A 24,423-nucleotide genomic window follows, 5' to 3' on the forward strand; every position below is an offset into this window, starting at 1 on the left:
TTCCATCCTCTTAACATGAACGTTGCTTTGAGCCAAAATCCAGAGAGGGTTTGAGGACAAGTTGTGTACACAGTCATTAAGACAGCCAAAAGAATATATTTTTATCCTGTGAAATGAATGCCAGTTGAGCAGTAATGATTACTGCAAGAAGCTATAATTTATACTAGGAGAAGTGAATGTTTTTTTAAGGTAAAAAAAAATTGCTTTAGAAGAGCCTCAAAAGTATATTTAAAAAATAAATGAAATACCAGTAACAATACTCTCAAAGATTAAACTGCATGGAAATTTCAAAAACGAGCCCTTGGTGTTAGAAAAACAATGAGTCTGTGGAATACCCAGGATACTTGAGACAGAGTCGCACAAACTAAGATTTAGTAACCTAGCAGCAGTGTGATTCCAGTTTCTGAACTTTGTCTGTTCCTTAGCATATTCCCTGTCAGGGTAGACTCTCTAGATGAAACATGGAGGCCTTGTGTTTTAGTTGTGTCCAGAATCTGCCAACACTATCTCCCTCCCCGTCTCACCCAAAATTGGGAATCTGAGCAGAAATAACAGTGAGAATGTTTACTTTAACCAATAGATGATTGTCCTGAATGTTGTGTTGCCTGGCTAAGAAGTTAGTGCGAGTTATTGCCATTGTATCAACGTGGACTTCTCCCTGGACTTTGTGGGCAAAAGGAGAGAAGCTTAAATGGGAACAAGAGCTCTGTCACATTGTAACGAGGGGGCTTGATCTGTGTTTTCCAGTAAGGCAGGTGAGGGACTGTGCCTGGAAGATGCCTGAAGGTAGATCTCAGCTCAGAGTAGGAGAAAGCTGTGGCTCTGGTCCTGCCTGAGCTATTCTCGGACAGCCTGTTTCTAGTGGTGACGTTTGGCTCCAGTGGTACAGTAGACTCACCTGGGAGTCCCTGTAAAATTCAGATTCCTGGCCCCTACTCCAGAGAGCCTGGTTTACTTGGTCTGAGGTGGGCCCCAGATATTGATGTGTTAAAAGTTTCCCAAGTGATGCTCACATGCAGCCAGGAGTGATAGCCACAGTGGGATGCTTATAGTGTAACCCAGACATAGGTTCAGTAGCTTGCCACTTGCAGAGTCCAATGAACAAGAGCGAGGTCTGGTATAAAGAAAGCGACTTTTGATTCCAAAGTTAGCTTAGGGGAGGAAGGACAGGCTTCCTGCCTTAGGGGTATTGTTTCCCTTTTGGAGCAGAAGGTGAGCACTTTTAAAAGACAGGGGAGGAGGTAAATCAGCAGGTTGGGGCTCCATGTGCTAGCTTGGTGCGTTGTCTACCAGGTGGTTGACTTGGGGTCCTCATGGGCAGAAATAGTTTGTGAGGGTGTCCAAAAACTCTAGCAGGCATACTTTGGGTTGTAAATTGACTTCTCTCTCAAGACAACCTCCTGGTGGGTGAGAGTTCTGCTCTGGAGCTTCTAAGCACATAGATGAACTTGCCCTGTAGGGAGTGTCTGGTAAAGAGGAGGTAAAACACTGTAATTGCATTTCTATAAAAGCTAAGTAGGAAGTGGGGAAAAAGAAGAAAGAAAAAAGAAGAGAAAAAAAATAGCTCGTTCCTTTGTTAGAAGTGCTTGTTCCTCAGTACCTCAAGAAAAAATTAGCATTCAGACAAAAAGTTTTCTCAGCAAGGCAAATTTACTGTCTGCAGAAGGGGTGCTCTTCGCAGATGGAACAGTGGTGAGAGCACACCTGAATAAGGGAGGGAAGGGGGATCTTATTCCTGATGCAGGTAGCCCTTACTGCTGTGTCGTTCTTCTGTTGACTAGGGTGGGACCACACAGTCTAAGCTAATTCTGATTGGCTATTTTAAAGAGAACAGGGGTATGAGCCAGTGTGGTGGGGTGAATAGTTTGGCAGGAAAGACAATTAGGAACAGGTAACTAAAGGTGACTTAGGTCAGAGCAGGTGACTGGGATGAGTCAATATAGAGCAGGTGACCAGAGGTGAGTCAGGATGGAACAGGTGACCAGGATGTTCTTAGAAGCAGAAAAGCTGTTTTTATTTTGTTGTGTCCTTGGTTCCATTCATTTATGAACATTTACCAGCCCCTTCATGTGGTGAGCACTGAGCCAGGCTGTTGGGAGGTTCTGGGCCATTAAGGTGTAGAGAAGCATGACCAGTCTTGCTTTTGGGGGTTCTCCAAAGACCTTGAAAGACCACTGGGGTGCTCAGGAGCTCAGCAGGAGGGATGCTCTCTGCTGGCGAGGACTGGGGCTGCTGCAGGAAGGATGGGACCTGCAAGCTGGGCCCATGAGAGGGGAGTGGCATCCAGATGCGGTAAAGGGCATGAGTAAAGGCACTGGGGTAAAGGGATGTTGTAAGAGCATGCAGGGGTCAGGACTTGTGTCACTTGATTGACAGCTCCCTCAGGCCTCCCTGATCTGTGACATGCATTTCATAGCCCTGCGAGGTGAGATGGAGAAGGATGCACTCCTGCCCTTGCTCCCAGCCCTGCTCCCAGCCCTGCTCCCACCCCAGCCTCCTGGGCAGGTGGAAAGGCAGCATCCAAATAATGAGGCCATAAAGTCCCTCCTGGCTTATGGGTCTTAAGGAAGGAAGGAAGAGGGTAAGGCCATTAGGAGCAGAAAGCCAGTCTGTCCTTGCACTGTCTGCTGCCCAGAGCATCTGTCCCATCAGACATCCCTGGGAGGTCTTTGAACTTTGGAGGCAGCAGGCTCTCTCAGCTGCAGCCCCTCCTGCAGGTCAGCTAATCCCCTCCTCCAACTGGCCTTTGAAGGGTATAGGAAGTGCTGGGGGCTGGTTTCTACTGCCTATTAAAATGGCTCCCCGTAAGAGAACCGGTGACAGGGACTGCGCCTAAGTGGGGCAGCAGGCACCTAGGAAGCTGGTATGGGGGATAGGCTCAATTTTCATCTCACAGCCCTTGATATCCTTTGAATTTCTACCATGCACTTATTTTAGCTACTCAGTAAATTAATGGGTGCCACCAGCCAGGCCTTCTCCTGCTATTGGCTGAGATAAACCCTCCCTGAGAAATCTACCAGTCAAAATTGTCAGTGGAAAGCTTATTAAATCTCAGCTTCCAAGGAATCCAAGTTGCTAAGTCTAGGTGGAATTGAAAAAGTCTTGTCTAGTTCAGGGATATGAGCAGTTTAAAAGGAAAACAAAAATACTTGCTGTTCTTTTGTTTCTTTGGGGCCGAAAAACGGGTTGATAGAAAACCAATTGACCTAGAGCATTTCCTCTGAATAAACACTTCTAAAAGATGTTGTTTTGAGAGCTGACTATGAGGTTTACCAGAGCAAACCAAATTTCATTTTGAAATCCGTGAAGGGACTTTGAATGGTTCTCAATTCGATGTCTCTTTTCAAGTTTCTGTGGCTGGACTATGCAAAGGTAGAACCTTTGAGGTAGGCCGGAAGGCTTATTTCAGCCCAGCATTTAGGGGTCCCTGCGTGCTGGGGGACTTTCTGCGGCTGACTGTGAGGCCGTGGGCAGCTTGCTTCTCTCTGGACTTCAGTTTCCGCATAGGTTCAGACAAAGGGGCTGCAAGGGCCCTTTAAGTGTCAAAGCCTGCAGCTCTTTGAGGCCTGGATCTCAACTGTAAAAGGAGTTAACATTCTGCAGCAGTCTCCTGGCAATATGTTTTTAATGTACAAAAGTTTAAGGTAACTAAAAGGGGAGGATGGATGAATGTCACAAAGAACTTCAGAGTTCTCTACCCCCACCCCATGCCCCCCATCATCGTTCCCAAGCCCATGTGGACTTGGTGCCCACGTGACATCTCATGGTGCCAGCCACATTGGGCTTCCTCTTCTAGCCTTGGGTGTATATGGGAAAGTCAGAGGGTAGGCACAGGTAATGTCTTGGACCTGCACTTATGATAAGAGACTAGGAGGTGTCCAGGAAGAAGGGAACCAACCCCAAACACCCCTCCTGAGTGCCCTGGGACACTGAGTGCCCCCAGGAGTGGCCCCGGAGAACAGAGGTGTCATTGCTTCAAGCTGGTCCAGGAAGTTTTTAGGTGCTTCTCAACACCTGTTCTCCTCAAAGCCACATCCACGCTGTGTTGCAGGAGAGTCCCAGTGCCCCATGAGCAGATGCCCCCGGCTCTCCACTTCTAACCCCAAGAGGGATTTGCCTGCTGGTTTTGAGCATGCAGTTCACAGTACCTAAGGGCTGCCAGCCTCCACATGGCCACTTCCGCATAGGTTAGCAGGTACCAGTTCTTCGCTGTTGTTTGAGTGTGGGGGCAATTGCATCCTCAATGACTGGACCATGTGTTAAGGGTCAATGCATGGGCTGCCAGGGCTCAAACTCTGCTTGGGCAATTACCAGCTATTTGACCTCAGGCAAGCTTCCCAACTTCTCCTGGCCTCAGTTACCTCATCTGTGAAGTGGAATAATAATAATGAATTCATGAGATAATATATGTAATGAGTAGGGGCTTTCACGTTGAGAACAGTTCTCTTTCCCAGGTACTCCCCACTTGCTGGGCATGAGTACCCCTTGTGGAGTATTTCCTTTCTCTACTCTGTCAATATTGTTCCCACTCTCAGCATCCCATTTAGCATTTGTGTTGAGGGGTGGCTCCACCTTTGCCTGTACCTTAGGTGCATGTTCCATACACACACAAGTGCTTAGCATCATGCCTGCCATGTGACAGGCAGTGGAAGTGGTGCTGGTGGATGGATAAGAGCATGAATGGAAGAAATGTGGGATGTCTTTTCAGGCCCTCTGAATGCCTTGGGCTTCCCGAGTCTCTGACCTGAATGAGTAGCAACCTTCATAGACCAGCAGTGTATGAATCCCCGCCTTGCAGGGAATATGATGAACAAAGCCCACAGTGGTGATACCAGCATCGTTTTTACCACTGCCCCCTACCACCACCCCTTTGGCCACCACAATGCCCAACACATCTGCCATTATAGTCACTCCTCTGGATAATGTGTTAAGGCAGATGATGTTAAAATACAAAGCGTCTGGGGGGCAAGGGGAGGTTCCTCTGAATCAGGGACATCAATGAGAGGGTAGGAGCAGACAGGTAGCCTGGGAGCAGGACATTGTTGGGGAACTGGAGGTGGGAAGGGAAAGAATCACATCCCCCAATCCACAGAGTTTGGGTGGTGCAGACCCCAGAGGTTGCACTGAATGGAGAGATTTGTTCTTGACCTTCTGATGTGCTTGCTTCTGTAGCACTCCGCAAGAAACAGATACTTAAGACTTGGAGTGGCTGTAGGTTTCCCTAAAACTGAGGAATTGCTCTCCACTTACACATAATTTTTGCTATGCGCTGTTAGCAGCGAGTTCCTCCTCGACATCTGGAGGGTAGATTGTGTTAGCCTGGGGTTTTCATCTTTGGGAAGTTTTAGCCGTCTTTCCATTTCCTGCCCTGTCCCAGCCCTGTGTCTGCAGCACCATTAGATGAATTACTCTCTAGGCTCAGAAGCAGAAAGCATATTCTTATTCTTACCAAATCCCCCTGTTTCCTTCAACAAAGTTCCGCGATACAGCGCTCCGCTCCAGCAGTCTTTCCTTGGCAGAACCTTGGGAGTACATTTCTCTAAAGAGAAGCACTTTGTACTCTTCAGCTCTGCTGTGTTCTAGCTTAATAAGCCATGCACATGGTCTTGTAATAGAGCCACCCTGAAACCAAAATCCAGTAGGTGGTTCCTCCCATCATTCACTGTACACCCTGTACACAGGAGAGGTGAATGGAGCCATGAGCTGCATCCTCAGAGTCCTCCTTGTACCCACACCTGCCTCTAACAGATGCAGTGGGGCCTGAGTGAGGCCCGCCGCAGACTTGAAAGGGGAACAGGAGTCCCAGAAAGCCAACACGTATCCCACTTGTTCGTCCTGCGGTGTTTAGAGTGGAAGGTTTACACGGCTTCGCCATGTTCTGACAGATCATCTGGGTTTTTGGCCAGGAGCACTTCTGTGTCCTGGGCCAGAGCAGGCCTCAGAAGGGAGAGCAGCTCAGGCCCTGTGACATTCGTCATGTCCATGGGTAGTTTCAGAAGAGCTCAGTGCTTTCATGAATTTATATTCCTAAATAAAAGGTTTTCTCCATATATTATCGTCCTTTAAAAACCTAAGCAGAGCCTCACAAGACCTCTTAGCATTACAATTATCTCCCTTGTTCTACCTCATTAAATTTCACCATGTGCTTTTTTAGCAGATGAAGGCACATTCTTTGACTAAATTCATTAGAAACTGGGAAGATCCCAGGTTTAATTACACTGCGTGCCATCCGTAAGAAGGTGCCTCGGGAGTCCTGCTTGCTGCTTGAGGTCACACTTGCACTCCAGCATCCTATCACTGTCCAAAGCACACAGGGCAGGCTGGTGGTTTTTCCTTCACTTGGATGCTGTGCAAAGAACTTTTGGTTCTGATTCTTCACTTCTAAGAAATCCACAGCAGCCCTGGAATTTGGAGGGTTTTCACTGATGACAGCATCAGCACAACCATTTTGGAGGGTAAACTGGGTATAAATTAAGATCACATGAAGAGTCAGTAGTCACGTGATAACAGGCAAAGGGCTCCCTTTTCTGAGTGCCCATGCTTTCAGCTCCTGATGTCGACACCTGGCCACTAATTGTTCTCCAGCCGTGTTACGGGATTGGGTTATTTCTCCAAGTATCTGTAAGTAATTTGTGGGCAAAGATATACTATGATGATATCCAATAAGATGATATCCAGGGCTCCTAGCTCAAGTTAGCCAGTCACGTTCTCACTTATGCCTGTGTGGTCTGGGTGCTAGCAATTAGTCACTTGTGCCTATTTAAATTTATCTTAATTAAAAATTCCTCAGTCACACTAGCACATATCAAACTCTTAGTAGCCACATGTGACCTGTGGCCACGATATCAGACGGCCCACATAGAGACTTTTCCATCATCACAGAAAGTTTTATTGAACAGCACTGGCCTAGGCTACATACCAACAGCCTGCTGACTTCTCTCTGATCCCCACCAGACCATGGGCTTCCTGCAGGGGCTGTGTGTCACTCACTGCTATGAGCCTGGTGCTCTGCAAAATGCCTGGTGCAAGACGGTGCACAATCTACTCTTGAAAGAATGAATAACAACTATACCTTAAATTGTGCCCAGCCTCCTAGATCAAGAATCATGAAGTTATTCCCTTCTAGATTGGAAACCTTTTAATAGCCACCTGGTTCGTGCCCCTCGTCTCTCAGCTAGGAAAACATGCCCAGGAGTTTAGGAACCTTGCTTAACATCCCCATAATAATTATTGTCAGGTCTTTAACCATGTTCTCTTTCTCCTTGGGCCATCGCACTGTAGCAGCAAGGAAGGCTTTACAAATGATTATTTACAAGAAAGCTTCCTTAACCTCATCAAGTTTACCTACCTATGAGTAATCTGGAGCAAATGTAGTCAGTGTGCAAACATTAGTAGTATTTCCAGTCGATATGGGAACAGGGTAAAGGTGCCCATGTTGTAACTGATAATTAATATTATTTTAGAAGTCCTGTTCAATTTCATAGAGCAAGAAATAAGGTATAAATATAGAAAGGGATGAGGCACAATGAGAATTGTCTGTATATTATAAAAGAATCATCTGAAAAGCCTTTGGAGCCAGTAGATGTTCATCATGGTATTGCGTCATAAGACCAACATGCAGCAATCTGTAATTTTCCTATGTACAAGCAATAATTACAAAAGAATAAAAAGCAGATCTTATTCACAGTGTCGTCCAAAGACATGAAATACCCAGGAATGATGCTAATAGGAAATGTAAGACCTTCGTGATGCACACTAAAAACATTGGCCAAGGTCATTCACAAAAAGCCTGGCAAAATGATGAGGTGCCCTGTGTCCTAAGATGGCAAGACTCAAGCTTCTAATGATGCCATTTTCCCCCGAATTAGTGTATTCAGTGCAATCCCAAATTAGAATGACTTTTTATAGACTCTGACAAACTAAAATCATAGGGAAGAATAAAGTTCTCAAAATACCCAAAGTCATTCCGGAAAAAAAAAAAGAGAGAGAGACTAAAGAGAGAAAGGAGAAAGAATTGGTTCATTGCTTCGACTCCCTCTATTTGTCTTGCTGCTGGGCAGAGGTTTTCTTAACACCCTACAGCCTTTTCACCAGAATCAACATTGTTCCCTCTAATCACCTGGGGAGGCTATATTCTTATTCCATTGTTATGACATCATTCTAAACATCTTCAGAATTTCTAACTGGAATCAGCTTTAGCAAGGCCCCTCACAACAGAATGGTTTCCCAGGTCAGAAACTAACATAACTTTATGGGTTTCTTTTCTGTGAAATATTTCAAATCTTTGACTCAGAGTCTATTCAAGTCATGAGGCCATTTGCCTGCATTGACTCTAGATGCATTTTTGGATGCTCTAAACAGTGAGGACATTGTGGAAAGGAGAATGGGAGCCCCCCAGCAGGTGTCACTCGTTTGGGAGCCTGTGTCATTGTGTGTTCATATTGGGACCATCCTATCATGAAGCCATGCCATGCACATGAGGCATTGGGGTGGATGCACACTGTGGGTAGCCTCTGTCCTGTGTACTGATGGTGCATTACATGGACCTAGGTGCTCATATGCTGCTTTCATGTCAAGCCATTGATTGATCCCCGTCCCGTGTCCAGCTGTGCTCTAAGAGCTGATGGAGTGGAGAAAGGTGAGACCAGCTCACTCTCTAAGGACTATCTTTGTCATGTGGGAGCAGGATCAGAGTGGCAGGAGCTGACAAGCCCATGGAATCTATTAGGACCAGAAAACCGCATTTCACAGAGATGGCAGGAGCTTCAGCCCTATAGTCCAATGTCCCTTGAGCTTTTACCGAGTCCAGGCTACTGCACACACACTGAAGCAAGGAGGAGTGTGGCCTGTTGCATTCAAACCTAGATCTACTGTTGGGAGCTGAAAAGAATGGGAGGTCGTGCCCTAGGCCATCATCTTCATCCCCTTCCTATGGAGAGCAACACACCGTATAGATGAGTGGTCATCAGTGATTGTCCTTCAGAGGTGTCCTAAGGGCATCTGCAGTCCTGGATGGGGTAGCCACTTACCAAGAACAGTGGGCCTCTAAGACTTCCCTTAAGCTCTCTTCCAGGAGTCTCACCACAGTCCCTAAACCACATCTGCTGGAACAGAGATTTTGTTCTGTTAGCTCATTGCAGAGGAAGAATGGAATATAAAGGCACTGAAGTGGGGTGGGAACTTTTCATTTCCCCACCGGCCCACCTGCCTTACAGTATAACTTCCCTCCTTAGACCACAGCTGTCTGAGAGCACCTGAGTTTGCAGCTTGGGGGCTGCAACTTGCTTTGGTCAAGCGAATGTGTGTGCTTAGAAGAAACAAGGCCATTCCCTGCTGTACCTACTACTGCCAGGCACTTTGGTGGCTGTTTTCCCATGTGACCTTGACCCCCATTCCTTTAAAGAATGTAAACTCTGTATTCCCAGTGCCTAGAACAGTATCTGGCGTGCAGAAGGCATTCAACAAATATTTGGTGAATGAATGAATGACATTCAGTATTATCCCTGTTTAGTCACAGATGGGAAACTAAGGCTCAGAGGTGTGATGTTTCTTTCTCAAGGGGCAGAGCTGACATTTTCTTCTAGGTTGGTCTGACTACAAAGCCAGGGCTGCTTCTAGATGGGAAGGGGTACTTTGTGTCATCCTCCCTGGCTGCCCACGCCTTCTCATCAAAACCATCAGGACATTGGAGGCTGGCTGGGACTTGGAGCTGGCCACTGTGTATGCACGTGTCCCTAGAGTGCATGGGTGGAGGAGGGTGTGCTGAATATGGGAGACTAAGCAGCTAGGGCCTGATGCCTAATACTGTTAACTTGGCTGGGAAAGATGGTTTCAGAGAAAGAAGGCCAGCCAGGAGTGCAGATTCTGCTCTTCTGCATGACTTGAGCAAATCACTCTATTCTTGCAGCCTTCAAAGGTGCTCAGCAAGAATGGGGAAGATGATGGCTACTCCTATCCCTGTTTCACTGGAGGCTGTGAAGACACAGTGGTAAAATAAGTGAAATGCTCAGACAAAATGGTAGCGGCCCAGGGCACTGCACCTTGACAGAGTGAGAGTCTGAAGTAAGGGTGAAAGGTGAAAATAGTGTGGTTCAAATGATCTTACATGGTGCTATGTGCATTTGAAGTATAGCTAAATCTATGGCGACCCCCAGTCTACTCTGGTGTTTGCCTTGTTGCTGAATCCCTGAAAACTGGTGGGCTCATTTTTCTGTACAAAACACAAGTACCTTCTCCACAGTGAGAGGCTTTTGCTGCTATTGCTGCCTATTTGTCTTGTTCTCCATAAGTGGGGTTATTGATGATCATGGGAACTGACGCTGTTCTTTGACCTATAAATGAGTGCAGCGTGTTGTCCCCTAGTGGCATTTCATCCGGTAGCTAGCGTTTCTGAGTAGCTCAAGACTGGGGGCACAATCTGGTTCTTGGCAAGAGGTAGTGACTGGAGAATTTCCCCTCTAGTGCAGAGCTGGCCTGTTCATTATTGTTATGTTGATTAGCAATAATGAATACACATCTGTCCACTATTTCTTAGAAACTGCCATGGGCCATTCCAGTTACTGCAATGTCAATAAACATCTATTGAATAGGAATTGCCAGGCAGTGTCCCCACAGGGCTATGGAAGTAGGGCTGGAGCCAGCCTTCCATGGAGAGGCTATGTTCACGGGAGCCCAGGCTCTTCATCCCACTCCAGGCATTCATTTCACAAACTCAGCCAAGACTGCTCTGAGGTGAGGCTGGACCTGACTCCTACACGTGACATCAAAATCCCAAAGCTTCTGAGAGACAGGTAGGCTCAGAGCCGGGTAAAGCTGAAACTTCCAGAGTGGCAGATATCCCAAGTCTAGAACACTTATTCATCTCCTGTGAGATTCAGAAACCAGGAGGGGTCAAGCACTGTGGGAATCCTCTCAGAACTCGCCGCATGGTGTGCTTTGTGTCTCCCAAAACAAATAAAGAGCAGCATGTTATTTTAAGATAAAATCAACTCAAGGCCATGAAGCCATGACTGCATCTGATAAAGCTGGGCCATGTGAGACACAAGGCCCATCTGTGCCCCCAGCCCCATAGTCACTGAAAGTTAAAATTACTGGGTGTACTTAACACCACACATTTTCGTTAAATATACTGTTGCCAGAAATAATAAATGCCCTGGGACATAAACTTAAAATAACATGAGTTTCTCAGTCAAAGTAATCTTTCATTTAAACTAAAAATAGCCTAGACAGTAGTTGATGTCAACCTCAAGTATCGAGACTCCTCCCAGTCCAATGCTAGTTAATCAAACTGTAAAGTGATGAGCCACTTAGTTAGCATTTAAACATTTTAGAGCAGATCAAGCATGATCTATATTAGAGACAAGCTCCAGAAACCCAAGAATCCCACTCGGCTGATTTTGCTGTCTAGAACATTCCTTGGGGAAGTCCTCTTGGGCTGGCAGAGTGAAATGCTCACGGGACACAGTGTGCTCCAGTCGGCCAGATCCCTGTGAGGAATATGGAGTTGCCAACAGCACAGCCATCTTTTCTGAGCACTTTTGTAACCATCCTGTGTGTTTCCTGAATCACCAGGTTCTCTGGCCAGGAGAAGAGGCCCTGTGGGAAGAAGGAGCCCCTTTCATTTGATAACCAAGTTGACCACTGAGAAAACTCATGAAATTTTCTTCCTTAAATGGTGAGACCATCCTCCCAGAGCCTGGGTCTCCTCCCATTCTGGTTTTCCAAGCAACATCGATGTTTGGAAAACCCTTCTAGTAGCTGCCCAGGAGATCCCAGCCAGGGAGGATGGGAGCAGCTTGTCCAAGTGCACAGTTAGAATAATTCATTCATGTGTTGATCCTCCATCTACTTGTGCCCTAGGTTTGAAAAGTTCTCATTACCTGAGGTGGGAGATGCCTCTGATCCTGGTCAAGGTAGGGAAAGAGCTTTTAGAGAATGCCTACAGGGAGAGTTGCCTTCTTAAGGGACTTGAATATTTCTCAAAGTAAGATAACGCTGTATCCGTTTGGTGAATGTACAAATTTTATAACGTTTGACGCTGCAGCTAATGACACCCTCTTTACTTGGGGGCTGTTCCAGGAGAAACGAGTTTTCTGAGTAGGGTATTTGAGGGGCAGTGACCCAGGCAAATGGAACCTCTGTGTAGGTTCCCAGATGATTTTCCCCGGAACCCAGCTCATGGTTCCAGAACCTGTGCCTTCCTGAAACCATGCATGTTCCTTAAAGAGGCAAAACGTTCCTTTCTCTTAGGCTTACATTCCTGAACGTTTCATGTCATTGATACAATGAAGGCCTCGCATTTGCCTCGTTGCTTCCAAGTGCAAGATCATGTTCCAAGTAGAGACTATGGTCTGTGTGACTCAGACTAGGATTCCAGGGTCTGTGAGTTGTGACCCTTATGAAGAGACATTGTTAATGCTGATAAGGACCATGCCTGCCAAGGCTGGAGATAACAACTTGACCTGGTCCACATGCAATGGATACAGCATGAGATGGCAGCTGCAGTCACTTTTTTTCATGAGACATTTTATTTCTATAACCTCTGTACATTCGGCAGAGTTCATTGAAATCCATCAAAACTTTCAGAAGACCTACTCATTTAAGAACTCTCTCAACAATTTTATTTAAAGAAAGACAAACCCAAGTCAAATTTAAGACAGTTGACTTTTGATGTCCTTTGCTAAGTGTACTTGAAAAACCAGTCAGTTCCTTCAACAGTTAACATGAAGTAGAGAAAGAAAAAGCTACCAGATAGAAGGAAATTAAAAACCGATTTCACCTAACATAATGTCCGCAAGGTTCATCCATGTTGTTGCATATTGCAGAATTTCCTTTTTTAAGACTGAATATTTCATTGTATGCATAGACTGCATTTTATTTATCCATCTATCAGTGGCTATTTAGGTTGTGTTCATATCTTGGCTATTGTGAATAATGCTGTAACTGAACATGGGAGTGATGTCTCTTGGAGATTCTGGTTTCAATTCTTTTGCATCAATATTTTGAAATAGAATTGTTGGATCGTACAGTAGTTTTATTTTTAATTTTTGAGGAACCTCCATAGTGGTTTTTCATAGCATCTATACAATTTTGCATTCTAACCAATGCCACACAGGGGTTTTAATTTCTCTACGTTCTCGCAGACATCTGTCATGTTTTTTGTGTTTTCGTAGTAAACATTGTGAGAGGTGTGAGGTGGTATCTCATCGGGGTTTTGATTTGTGTTTCTCTGATGATTGGTGACATTGGGCATCTTTTCGTGTACCTGCTGAGCATTTGTATGTCTTCTTTACAGAAATGTCTTCTCAATTCTTGAGCCCACTTTTAACTGGGTTGTTTTTTTGCTATTGAGTTGTAGGAGTTTCTTATGTATTTTAAAACTTAACCCCTTATTTTATGCTAAATGAAATAAGCTAGTCACAGAAAGAAAAATACTGCAGGATTCCACTTATATAAGGCATCTAAAATAGTCAAATTCATGGAATCAACGAGTGGGCTTGTATTGCCAGGGGCTGGAGGGAGGAGGAAGGGGGAGCTGCTAATCAGTGGGCATCGCGTTTCAGTGGAGCTCAAGAGAGCTGCTGTACAGCATTGCAATTGTAGCCAACAATAGTGTATTGTAAGCTTAAAAACTTCAGAAGGTAGCTCTCATGTGAAGTGCTTTTTCCACCATAAAATACAGTTAAAGAAAATGAACCTCAAAAAAAGAAAGAATTCATACTGACAGTGAAAGTAAAAACAATTTTTTTGGTGCCAAGGATGAATATATTTAAAAAATTTTTTATTTGTAACAGAATGTTTTAAAGCTGAATGGAGATTGCTTTCTCATGCACTTGTATATAAATAAACATGTTCTGTTGCTCATCCAAAAGTGAAGTAAAAAGCTGAGTAATTGCATTGAAAAAATAGAACTCACTTTATTCAACCAAGTGACCATTAAGCAGTGGCTCGTGCCTGTAATCCCAACACTTTGGGAGGCCAAGGCGGGTGGATCACGAGGTCAAGAGATTGAGATCATCCTGGCCAACATGGTGAAACCCTGTCTCTGCTAAAAATACAAAAATTAGCCGGGTGTGCTGGTGCGTGCCTCTAGTCCCAGCTACTCAGGAGGCTGAGGCAGGAGAATCACTTGAACACAGGAGGCGGAGGTTGCAGTGATCCAAGATCGCGCCACTGCACTTCAGCCTAGGCGGCTGAGCAAGACTCCATCTCAAAAAACAAAAGAATATGGCTAAACTATTCTCACTGGCCAGATTTGTCTGATAATTTCTTCAGTCTTCCTTTAACCCTAATTGGATGGATACCTGACACTGAGGCAGGAGGACGAGACTGAATCTAACGAGAGGTGGCTTTTGCCACTCTGCCAAGCAGTCTGCCACCATGCCCGGTCAACACACTTGTCATGGATATGAGTTCGCCAGTATTTTTTGGCACTTTCTTCACTATTAAACAGATAATTCATTCAATAAATGTTTTTATCAAATGCTTGCTTTGCACCAGTTACTGCTGCCCTGAGAAAATAGGGTGAGTTGGAAGAGCCTGTGGGCCTCCAGTCAGGAGAGTCTGAGGTTGACAGAGGCCTGGACCAAGCGAAACTGTGGCCATCCATACCTAGGTGGTGATGCAGACACTCCCTTTTCAGACATGACCATAGTTGGTCACTTGACCAATTAGGCAAAAAATTGATTCAAGTGGAGAAATAATCAAGACATTATACATAGGTGCCTTAGACATTTTGTTTTAACTTAAGCTATAAAAACATTAGCTTTTTTCATCAATTTTGTAGTGGAGAGGGGAAGCCTCTTCTTTGAGGAAGGGTGTCTGCCAATTGGATTTCCATGTCACCTTCTGATATGGTTTGGCTGTTTCCCCACTCAAATCTCATTTTGAATTGTAATCCGCATAATCCCATGTGTCGAGGGAGGGACCAGGTGGGAGGTGATTGGGTTATGAGAATGGTTTCCTCTGTGCTGTTCTTGTGATAGTGAGGGAGTTCTCACAAGATCTGATGGGTTTATAAGCATCTGGCATTTTCCCTGCTTGTGCTTCTCTCTCCTGCCGCCGTGTGAAGAAGGTCCTTGCTTCCCCTTCACTTTCTGCCATGATTGTAAGTTTTGAGGTCTCCCTAGCAGAACTGCGAGCCAATTAAACCTCTTTCCTTTATGAATTGCCCAGTCTCAGGTAGTATCTTTATAGCAGTGTGAAAATGGACTAATACACCTTCCTCACACAAAGCATGCCTATAATGAGAGTTTGAATCCAATTTCTTTAGTGTGTGTGTGTGTGTGTGTGTGTGTGTGTGTACACATAGAAAGGAAGCAGCCTGGGAGCAGAGTTTTATGACTTATGCCTCATCTTTCACAGTTGTCTTGCCCACACCCAGTTGGATGGCAGTCTGTCTTAGCTACTGGCTAAATCTGTTTTCATGAGAACAACAACTTGGTGTTTGTCCTCATATTTCGTTGGTTAACCCAACATGTAACCTCATGTATGAATTGAAATAACAAGTATCACTGGCATCAGTAGGTTTAAGAATAAATAAAATTGAAGATTGGTACAGATGCCGCCCCTCCACTGATGGGGGCAGCCACATGTGGGTGATCAGAGAGGGACCCGCTAGCCCAAAGTTCCAGAATACATGAGCGCCAGGCAGCGGATCCTCCAAATGACATGAGTGACTTTAGCTGATCCAGCTGCACGTGGGAGTTGGCCAGGGGAGCATTTCTGTAGGCAAAAGGGTGTGGGGGTGGCCTGCAGGTGTGCAGAGGAGAAGACAGGATGGGTTTCTCTTGGGGAGAGCACCACCATGAGGCACCAAGCAGGGGAGTTGACGGAAGACGGTCAGACATCTATGAACAAACTAGGAAAATGTGGCTCTAGAGCAGAATTTAGAAACCTCTTTTATCATTATCTCTGTCAGTGTTCATCTCTTCTCCCAAGCTGGCAGTGATTTCAGGTCTTTTCCTTGTGGTCCGTTACCTGGCACTTGGAAAGTATCTAGTATTTTTGAATGAATGAAAGTACGTGTTCTTTTTTGTTGTTGTTCTACTGAGATTGTTGAAAGATGGCCATCCTTATACAAGTTGGGTCATAAGGAACTCTGGGTTAGTGAACTGTGGGCCACTGAATCTTGTGTGCTGCATGTCTTGGCTTACCCCAGTGAGGGCAAGTGTATAAGCTAAGATCACTGTTCAGTTCACAGTGTGATCAGCCCTCCAGGTTGAGACAGGCATCCTGGTATCTCTCCAGTATAGCTGAATAGGGAAGGTGACAGCTATGATCTTGTTAGATGCGAAAGATAGAAAAGCCATACTTGGTAATGAGTTTGAAGGCTTAGATTCAGAACGTTCTGTATGTCAATGTTTAGGATGGTACCCAGTGATTCCCCTTAGCACAGTGAATTATCTCTAAGGAACAGAAACACCTAAACCGTGAACACTGGAATACTTAATGTAAGAAAACAAGTCTAACCATCAGAAGCTTAGAGTTTAAGAATTATCGTGTCACAGTTAATTATCAGAGTTAATATACTTCGTCGATTTATTGTTATTTAGCGAATTCTATTAGTGTCTGTCATTTGCTCAATTTATCTTCATTCACTAAATAAACAAATCCTTGCCTTCTATTTCTCTGAAAACACATGACTGTGGGTCTGCTCTGTGAGAACCACTTACACCTTATGTCAGTTTTTGTTTTTAAGAGTTGATTTAGCTTAGCATGATCCACTTGCACCTGGAACTGGAAATAAGAAGCCTGTAGCATAATCATCCCTCTCTCCTTCTCCTTCTTGGACAGCTTGGGCATGAACCACGATGATGACCACTCATCCTGCGCTGGCAGGTCCCACATCATGTCGGGAGAGTGGGTGAAAGGCCGGAACCCAAGTGACCTCTCTTGGTCCTCATGCAGCCGAGATGACCTTGAAAACTTCCTCAAGTAAGTCCTGGAATTATTGTATAGGATTAATGCAATCAGAAGTACTTCCAAAAGACAAAAGTATTGGAGTCTCAGCAAGTGTGAAGTGGAGAAACGACTCTCTTTTGGGATTTGCATCTAGCCTCAAGAGGCAGTCAGCGCAGAGTGTCCTATAATGGCAAGAACATCTCCCGCGTGTGCATCTGCTCCAGCGATGGGCACACAGTGGGTGATCATTACGTAATTGCCAATCGATTGAAATATCAGCATAGTTACCCTGTCTTGAAAAGAAACCATTTCGTTCCTCTGCAGTGGTCACCACCTTGGGGCGCCCCTGGGCCGCTGCAGAATGGAGCATTTCCTGGTGTGGAGATGGAGGCTGCTTCCCTAGAGAGGGAGTGAATTTGCTGGGGGTTGCGGGGTGGGTTTGCTGACCTTCCTCACCTCTGGGGAGGGGAGGGCTATGTTTATCTCACTGCTCCTTTCTTCCCAGAAGGTGTCTGCACTCTTCCATTCTCAGATTTCTGTGGAAGAATCGGCCATCTGGTTTCAGACCTTTGTCAAACAGTTTATACCCATGGACGGGGCAGGTCCCTTAGTGTCAAGACCTCAGGGTTGAATTTACAGAGTGACTGTGCAGACCCTGGTCACTGAACTACTTAGCCGTGTTAATTCATGCACCCTGGGAGACAGCAGTGAGTCGGTGAGTCTCACCTGCAGATGGAGCTTCTCAGTCTAGTAACACGTTCAAGTACCCGGTGAATTCACGATGTAGTGGCAAAGGGGCCATCCCAGGTCTTTTTTCATGACATTCCCTGTTGATGGGGATATTGTTCAGTGGTAAACCAGCTTAAAAATGCACTCATTACTTTTAATGTAGTCTACTTCCCACTGAGTATTTGATACCACAGATCTTAAGAAATGCTGTAAGCCCCTCGATGTTATTTCACTTTACCCACAAGGGTCACGGTGACAAGATGGAGTGGGTTGGTTGGTGGGTTGGTTGGTTGATTTGTTTGTTTGTTTGTTTGTTTTTTGAGATGGAGTCTCACTCTGTCTCCCAGGCTGGAATGCAGTGGTGCGATCTTGGCTCGCTACAACCTCTGCCTCCCGGGTTCAAGCGATTCTCCTGCCTCAGCCTCCCCAGTAGCTGGGATTATAGGCACGTGCCATCACGCCCAGCTAATTTTTGTATTTTTAGTAGAGAAGAGGTTTTGCCATGTTGGCCAGGCTGGTCTTGAACTCCTGATCCCAGGTGATCTGCCTGCCTCGGCCTCCCAAAGTGCTGGGATTATGTGTGAGCTACCGCACCCAGCCAAGATGGGGTGTTTTTATTTGCTCACATACATGGCACTGGTCCCACTGGTGAGAAGTATTGTGTGTCCGAGCCCAGAAGAAGTAAACCAGGATCAGTCTGTGTGTCTCGTGTTCATGAAACTTTTTCCTTAATAATCTTGGCAAGTGACTGGGTTTTCTGCCTTAAACCATCTGCCTTTAGAAATTGAGAAATAAAAGCATTGTAGTAAGTAACCTCCTTTAGAGCTAGAGCCTCGCAATCCCCAATTCACTTATTCATTTATTTATTTATGAGTCAGAGTCTCACTCTCTCACCCAGGCTGGAGTTCAGTGGCGCAATCTTGGCTCACTGCAACCTCAGCCTCCCGAGTTCAAGCGATTCTCCTGCTTCAGCCTTCCAAGTAGCTGGGACTACAGGTGGGACTACAACCATGCCTGGCTAATTTTTGTGGTTTTAGTAGAGACGGGAGTTTCCCCATATTGGCCAGGCTGGTCTCGAACTCCTGACTGCAAGTGATCCACCCACCTCAGCCTCCCAAAGTGCTGGGATTATTGGCGTGAGCCCCCGAACCCGGCCCCCAGTTCACTCTTTTAGAGATGCACCTCTCATTGTAAATTAATGCTCCCACCCCAGTTGAAATCCTGAAGTCCTTGGCAGGTGTTGCCAGTGGCTTTCAGGGACAGCGTGGTCAAGTGAAACACTGAGGCCCCACAAGCACTCGAAGAGAACCTGAAGAGTTGGAAATAAGCACTTGGATTTTATTTAAAGTAAAACAAGTCTAACTTGTTCTTTATTCATGATAGTTTTTGCTCAAAGCCATACTCTGAGAAGATATGATAATCTATTCCAAAATCATTTTCATCAAAGAAAGCTTTCAAACTCCCCAATAAAAGTCCATCAGCCTCGTGGATGTCATTCCTATGCCCCTCCCGAGTCTCCAGGTTCTTATTGCCTTCAGAGCGAAGATTCACATTTGGCCATGTAGAAGAAGGAATGCACAGCAAAAAAGCACAGTCCGTGTGTCCAGTGCTTGCGTCCTTTTTCCATAAAGAACGTAGAGGTGCCTCCTTCTCAGTGACTGAAAACTCAAAACAAAACAAAACAAAACAAAACAAAAACCTAGGCGGCACATTTGCAAGTCAACTTGCCTCTTGGCTGTTTCAGGTCAAAAGTCAGCACCTGCTTGCAAGTCACGGACCCCAGAAGCCAGCACACGGTACGCCTCCCGCATAAGCTGCCGGGCATGCACTACAGTGCCAACGAGCAGTGCCAGATCCTGTTCGGCACCAATGCCACCTTCTGCAGAAACATGGAGGTAAGCAGCCCTGGGAGGACTGGCTTGGGACAGAGCATGGGTCCAGCCCTCCCGCAGCAGTTCTGGCTTCTGCTGGAGGACATGGGCATTCACACTCAGCACATGCACATACACACACAAGCACATGTATACATGTATGTGCACACACATGTTCGGCACACATATACATATATATGCATACAGAGATATGCATAAACACACTCTCACAGGTATTTGCACATGTGTACCCCATATAGCCATACGCACATACACACCTACACATGCAATTGCAGGTACATGTCTACACACAGTCCCCCACATGGGCACTTTTGCAGGGGAATGCTTCAGGGTTACCACTGGCTCCGGTAGCCTAACATTCTAATATGGAACACTTAGGACACTAGAGACGCAGGACACTGTCACCTGACTTCAAACCCTGCATTGATAAACAAGAGGGTTAAAACTATTAAACATCTGAGCGTATCAAATTGGGAAAATTTAACAAGTCATAAATTGAGTATATGATAATAACCCCATTAAACAGTTACCACTTATTGAGCATTACCTATGTGTTTGGTACTAACACTTCCAACATGTGTGATCCCAATTAGTCATCACCATAGCTCCCGAGATCCTGTCCATGGTTTCCAGGTGACAACACCAAGTCAAAGTAAGCAAACATTCAAAATGGCTTGGTTGGTAGGTAGCAGAGCGAGGATTTGAACTCAAGTCTCATTCAGCCCTGAGTGCACACTTTTTCACCATGATGCAAACACCAAGGTCCGTGGCTTGACTGGTTTTATGGGTGGGGGGTGCCAAGAGGGGCATGTGGGTACCCAGGGCAGGGCAGTCTCCATGCCTGTGGCCATCTGTGTAGCAGACAGGGAAGGCCCTGGCCACAGGGGAAGGCCAGGAGCCTGTGGTCCACCTGGCCCTGGCAGTGACAGGGCTAAGGGAGCAGAACCTGCACCATCCTATAGAGAGAGGACAGAAATAGGGGAACTAGCTAGGGGTATGTAGAACTCAGCAGCTAGGCAGCAGGTGGTCAGCCTGAGGAAGGGCTGTCCCAGCACTGGCATTCAGAAGCACACCTGGTCCCAAGGAGGATGTATGGATGGCTGGGCGGGTTCCTGGAGCAAGCACTTGGGAGCAGCACCAAGACACACACGTACATGCAGGCTGCCCTCAGAATGCGGTCCCAGTGCCCATTAGCCCGAACTCCTGGAGACAGATGCTGCCTCTTGAGTGCTTCCTGTCTAAGTATAAGTTAGTTTAGGAAATTGGGACACAACCTACAGGTGGGGCGTTGCCTGCCGTCTTTGGGGTCGCAAAAAAGGGCAGCTCCGTAAAAGCAGGCTGTTGCCTCCTGCTGGCTGTTTCCCCAGAGGATGTTTATCCACACTGTAGTGCTGATTCTGCCCTGCCATTCCCCTGGGGAACATGCCTGCGAGGGTCCCCTCCAGAGACTAATGGGAAGCTGTCACCCATGTCAACCTCCCACTGGATGCCTGTACCTCCCACCCCAAGAAGCAGGGTTGAAGGATACCTCTATGGGGAGATATGATGAGCCCTAGGATGTGATTGTCCCCAGCATCCTGCAGCAGTGTCCAAACTCACCATCAGCCACTGTGTGGCTTCAGCGTGAAGGCTCTCATGCACATACACAGTGCCTGCCAAGAGGCATCCTGTCTGCCTCTTCAGTCCCTACAGTGCATGGATGCTGCAGAGATACCAGGAAAGAGCAGGTTTCAGGGAGTCCCTTGATGATGTGGAGACAGCATGAGATTGTGTGGATGGGATAAGCATGGAGGACGTCACACAGAGAAAAGGGCCCCAGACACCGGGAGTGGGGAAGTGGATAGTGCCCAGCTGAGCCAAGGGACAGAGTGGTCACTCTGCCCACTCTGGAGTCCTCCACCAGTGAGATGTGGCAGGCCAGGCTGAGCTAGTCCTACAGGGCAGGATTAAGTGGGGTGGGGGCTGGGCAGAGGCTGCCTGAGAGCTGGAGGTATTTTCCCTTCTAGGAGCCAAGCACTTGCATCTCCGTTGGATGAGGAGGGACAGAGGGAGGGAGACACTTATACTGGGGACTCACAGTCTCCCAAGCTGGACTTTGTCCTTGCACCGTCACACACAACCCCGACTGCAACCCCAAAGGCAAAGGCTTTTAACCCCATTTTAACAGATGAGAATATAGAAGCTAAGAGAGATTAGGAAACAAGCCAGGCTCAGCCAGCTGGAAAGGGGTGGGCTGGAAGGCAAGCCCAGGGATATCTGTTACTGAGGGAGGAAAAGGAAAGCTACTGTCATTCAAAGACAGACTCCAAAGAGAGGAGGCAGGGGATGTGGTATTTTATTTTCCTTCAGAATCATCTTTTCATTAGAGGAATTCAATTAGAGGGCAACAAGCAATGATTCGCTCAGCTTTGTGACTCCTTTCTCACTAGAAGCTCAAAATCCAAATGCATATCAAGTGAGGTCTTCCCATGTGCCTGTTACATTGAAGCGGAACATTTATTCCTGGGCTTCCAAGGAACTGCAAAATATGTTTTCCTGCTTGCTTTTGCCTTGAGAGTTTCACCAGCAATATAATAAATGTGTGTTTTCCTCTCCAATAACTAGCAGAAAGGATTTCTTAGGGGAGTGATGGAATGACAGTCTCCTTGATGGCCACCATCCTCAGCTGGTCAGTGGTGATTGTCCTGCTTGCAAGGCTAGTGACACTTGCTTTAGAGGAATCTGACTGTGGGGTAGCAGTGACTGTGCACACTGGAGAAAATGTCACGATTGTTAGAAACAAATGCTTGTTCCTCAGTGCCGAAAAGAAGAATGAGTGCTCAAAGAATTTTCTCAGCAAAAGATAGAAAGTGTCACTCGTGGATGGAGCAATGGCGAGAATACACCTGAGCAAGGGAGGGGAAGGGGTTCTTGTTCCTGTCGCAGGTAGCCCCTACTGCTGTGCCATTCCCCTCTTGGCTAGGGTTGGACCGCGCAGTCTAAGCTAATTCCGATTGGCTATTTTAAAGAGAGCAAGGGTGTGAGCCAGAGTGGCGGAGCGAGCAGTTTGGCAGGTAAGACCGTTAGAAATAGGGAACTAAAGGTGACTTACGTCAGAGCAGGTGACCAGGGGTGACTCAGGTCAAAGCAGGTGACCAGGGGAACAGATGTGAACTACTGATTAAAACTGGTGGAAAAGGTTGTTTACGGAAACTATGAGGAAGTTAAACTTTAAAATGGAGGACAAAGAACTGAACATACTGACGTACTGATTCTTTGAAGAGAAATCTAGAACTCTCTCTCTCCAACACACTGATACTCATTTGGGGAAGAAAATGCAGAAGACTAGATGCTTCCCTGTGAACCCTTTGAGAACCAAGGACTTGGGGCATGCTGCCCTAGGCCTGGGACATGTATCAGTCAAATCCAGGTGAAGACAGTGCCACACTTCAGGGCTCCAGGCCCTGCTCTGTCAACAGTCTGCACCTTCCCTGCTTTTGTAGGGTTGTGTGTAGGTTTTGCCTGTGCTGTGATTGATGTTGGGTATGGCAGGAGAGCGTACATATGCTGTTATCCCTCAATTCTTCCCTGCAATGCTGCCTTGTTGGTGCGGATGTGTGCCTCCTCCCTTCTTCCTTCTGGGCCTCATCCTGCCCTATGCTCCCCTGCACTTACTCTGTTCCAGCTGTACTGGTTCTCCTGTTCTTCTTGGACCCGAGCAGGGACACACTTGCTTCATGCTGGCTGTTTCCTCCTCCCTGCCACTCTTCTCCCAGGTATGCGCATAACTAATTCCCTCATCTTTTTTGATTCTGTTTTTTGTTTTGTTTTTAAACATAAACTTCTCTATGAGGCCTACCCTGACCACCCTCTTTAAGATGACAGTCTGGTACCCTCCCCTGTCCACCTGTGCAGCATTCACATCTCCTAATTCATTAAAGGAAAGCCCTGCTTTCAGATACTTACCATCTTTTAATATGCTCTATAGCTCACCTTTTGATTATAGCTATACCTGTATCTCCTACTTCTAGATTATAAACCCTTCCAGGGCAGCAATCTTTGCTTGTGCTCACCAGTGTTTCTGAACTGCCTTGAGCAGTACCTGGCACATAGTAAGTGCTCATTAAGTATGTGTTGTGCTGAGATCCAGACATGACCCTAACAGCAGATTTGTTAAGCCTTCCTTATGTGGCTTCCTCAGCTGTTGAGGAACTTGTGGAATAGCTCAGATTTGAGGAAGAAATCCTTAGAGACCTCCCTGTGCAATGTATTACTCTATAAGCCTGATTTCACATTTTTCCTGTGGTTCACCAACATAACACATAAGACCTTGTCATTTTTCTTGCAGGGGTTCATATAAACCACTTTCATGGCTTCTTCCAAGGACACGAAGCCATTCAAGGTAGTGCAAAGAGTCTGGCAGTGAGTGACTTGCCAGCTGGTTCCTAGAGATCATCTCTCTCTATGCTTTAGAGTCTTCATTAGTAAAACCTCAGGTTTCTGGTCAGTTAATACATGACAAGTATGGGGAACTGGGTCTGTAAATAAGGTTGGTGCCCAAAAGGGAGAGCTGATGTCTGTGTTATTACCTTTCTGGATAACACCGATTCCCATCTGTGAGGGGGCAGAGCTAATTTATCTGTACATCTCCAGAATAAGCATTTCTCTATATTGAACTCCTGGGAGATATGGAAAATTAAGCATCATCTAAAACCTGTATTGTTCATGCAGCCAGAGACCCACTGGAGCCAATCAGAAAGGCCTTTTAATCTAGTGCCATAATTGACTTTTATAGCCATTATTTCTCTTTCATGCCCTTGTGGACTGAAATGGATATCATGTAATGAAATGATCACAGTCCCAGCGTTGCTTTTAAATTTCTCATCCCAACTTTTGCTTTCAGCCAAGAGGGTATAACAAG

The 24,423-nt window shown here is 46.1% G+C and overlaps 1 protein-coding gene across 2 annotated transcripts in view; it reads left to right on the forward strand.

Moving 5' to 3' along the window:
• Positions 1–24,423, forward strand: part of ADAMTS17 (ADAM metallopeptidase with thrombospondin type 1 motif 17) — a 367,322-nt gene that overhangs the window by 166,168 nt on the left and 176,731 nt on the right. For both annotated transcript variants that reach the window (XM_033188835.1, XM_033188836.1), the window contains 2 exons: positions 16,795–16,935; positions 19,376–19,526. In XM_033188835.1, the coding sequence (XP_033044726.1) occupies positions 16,795–16,935; positions 19,376–19,526 (292 nt within the window). The remainder of the gene's footprint in view (positions 1–16,794; positions 16,936–19,375; positions 19,527–24,423) is intronic.

This window comes from Trachypithecus francoisi, unplaced genomic scaffold, assembly GCF_009764315.1.
Source record: "Trachypithecus francoisi isolate TF-2019V2 unplaced genomic scaffold, Tfra_2.0 Lachesis_group3, whole genome shotgun sequence".
Lineage (NCBI taxonomy): Eukaryota > Metazoa > Chordata > Mammalia > Primates > Cercopithecidae > Trachypithecus > Trachypithecus francoisi.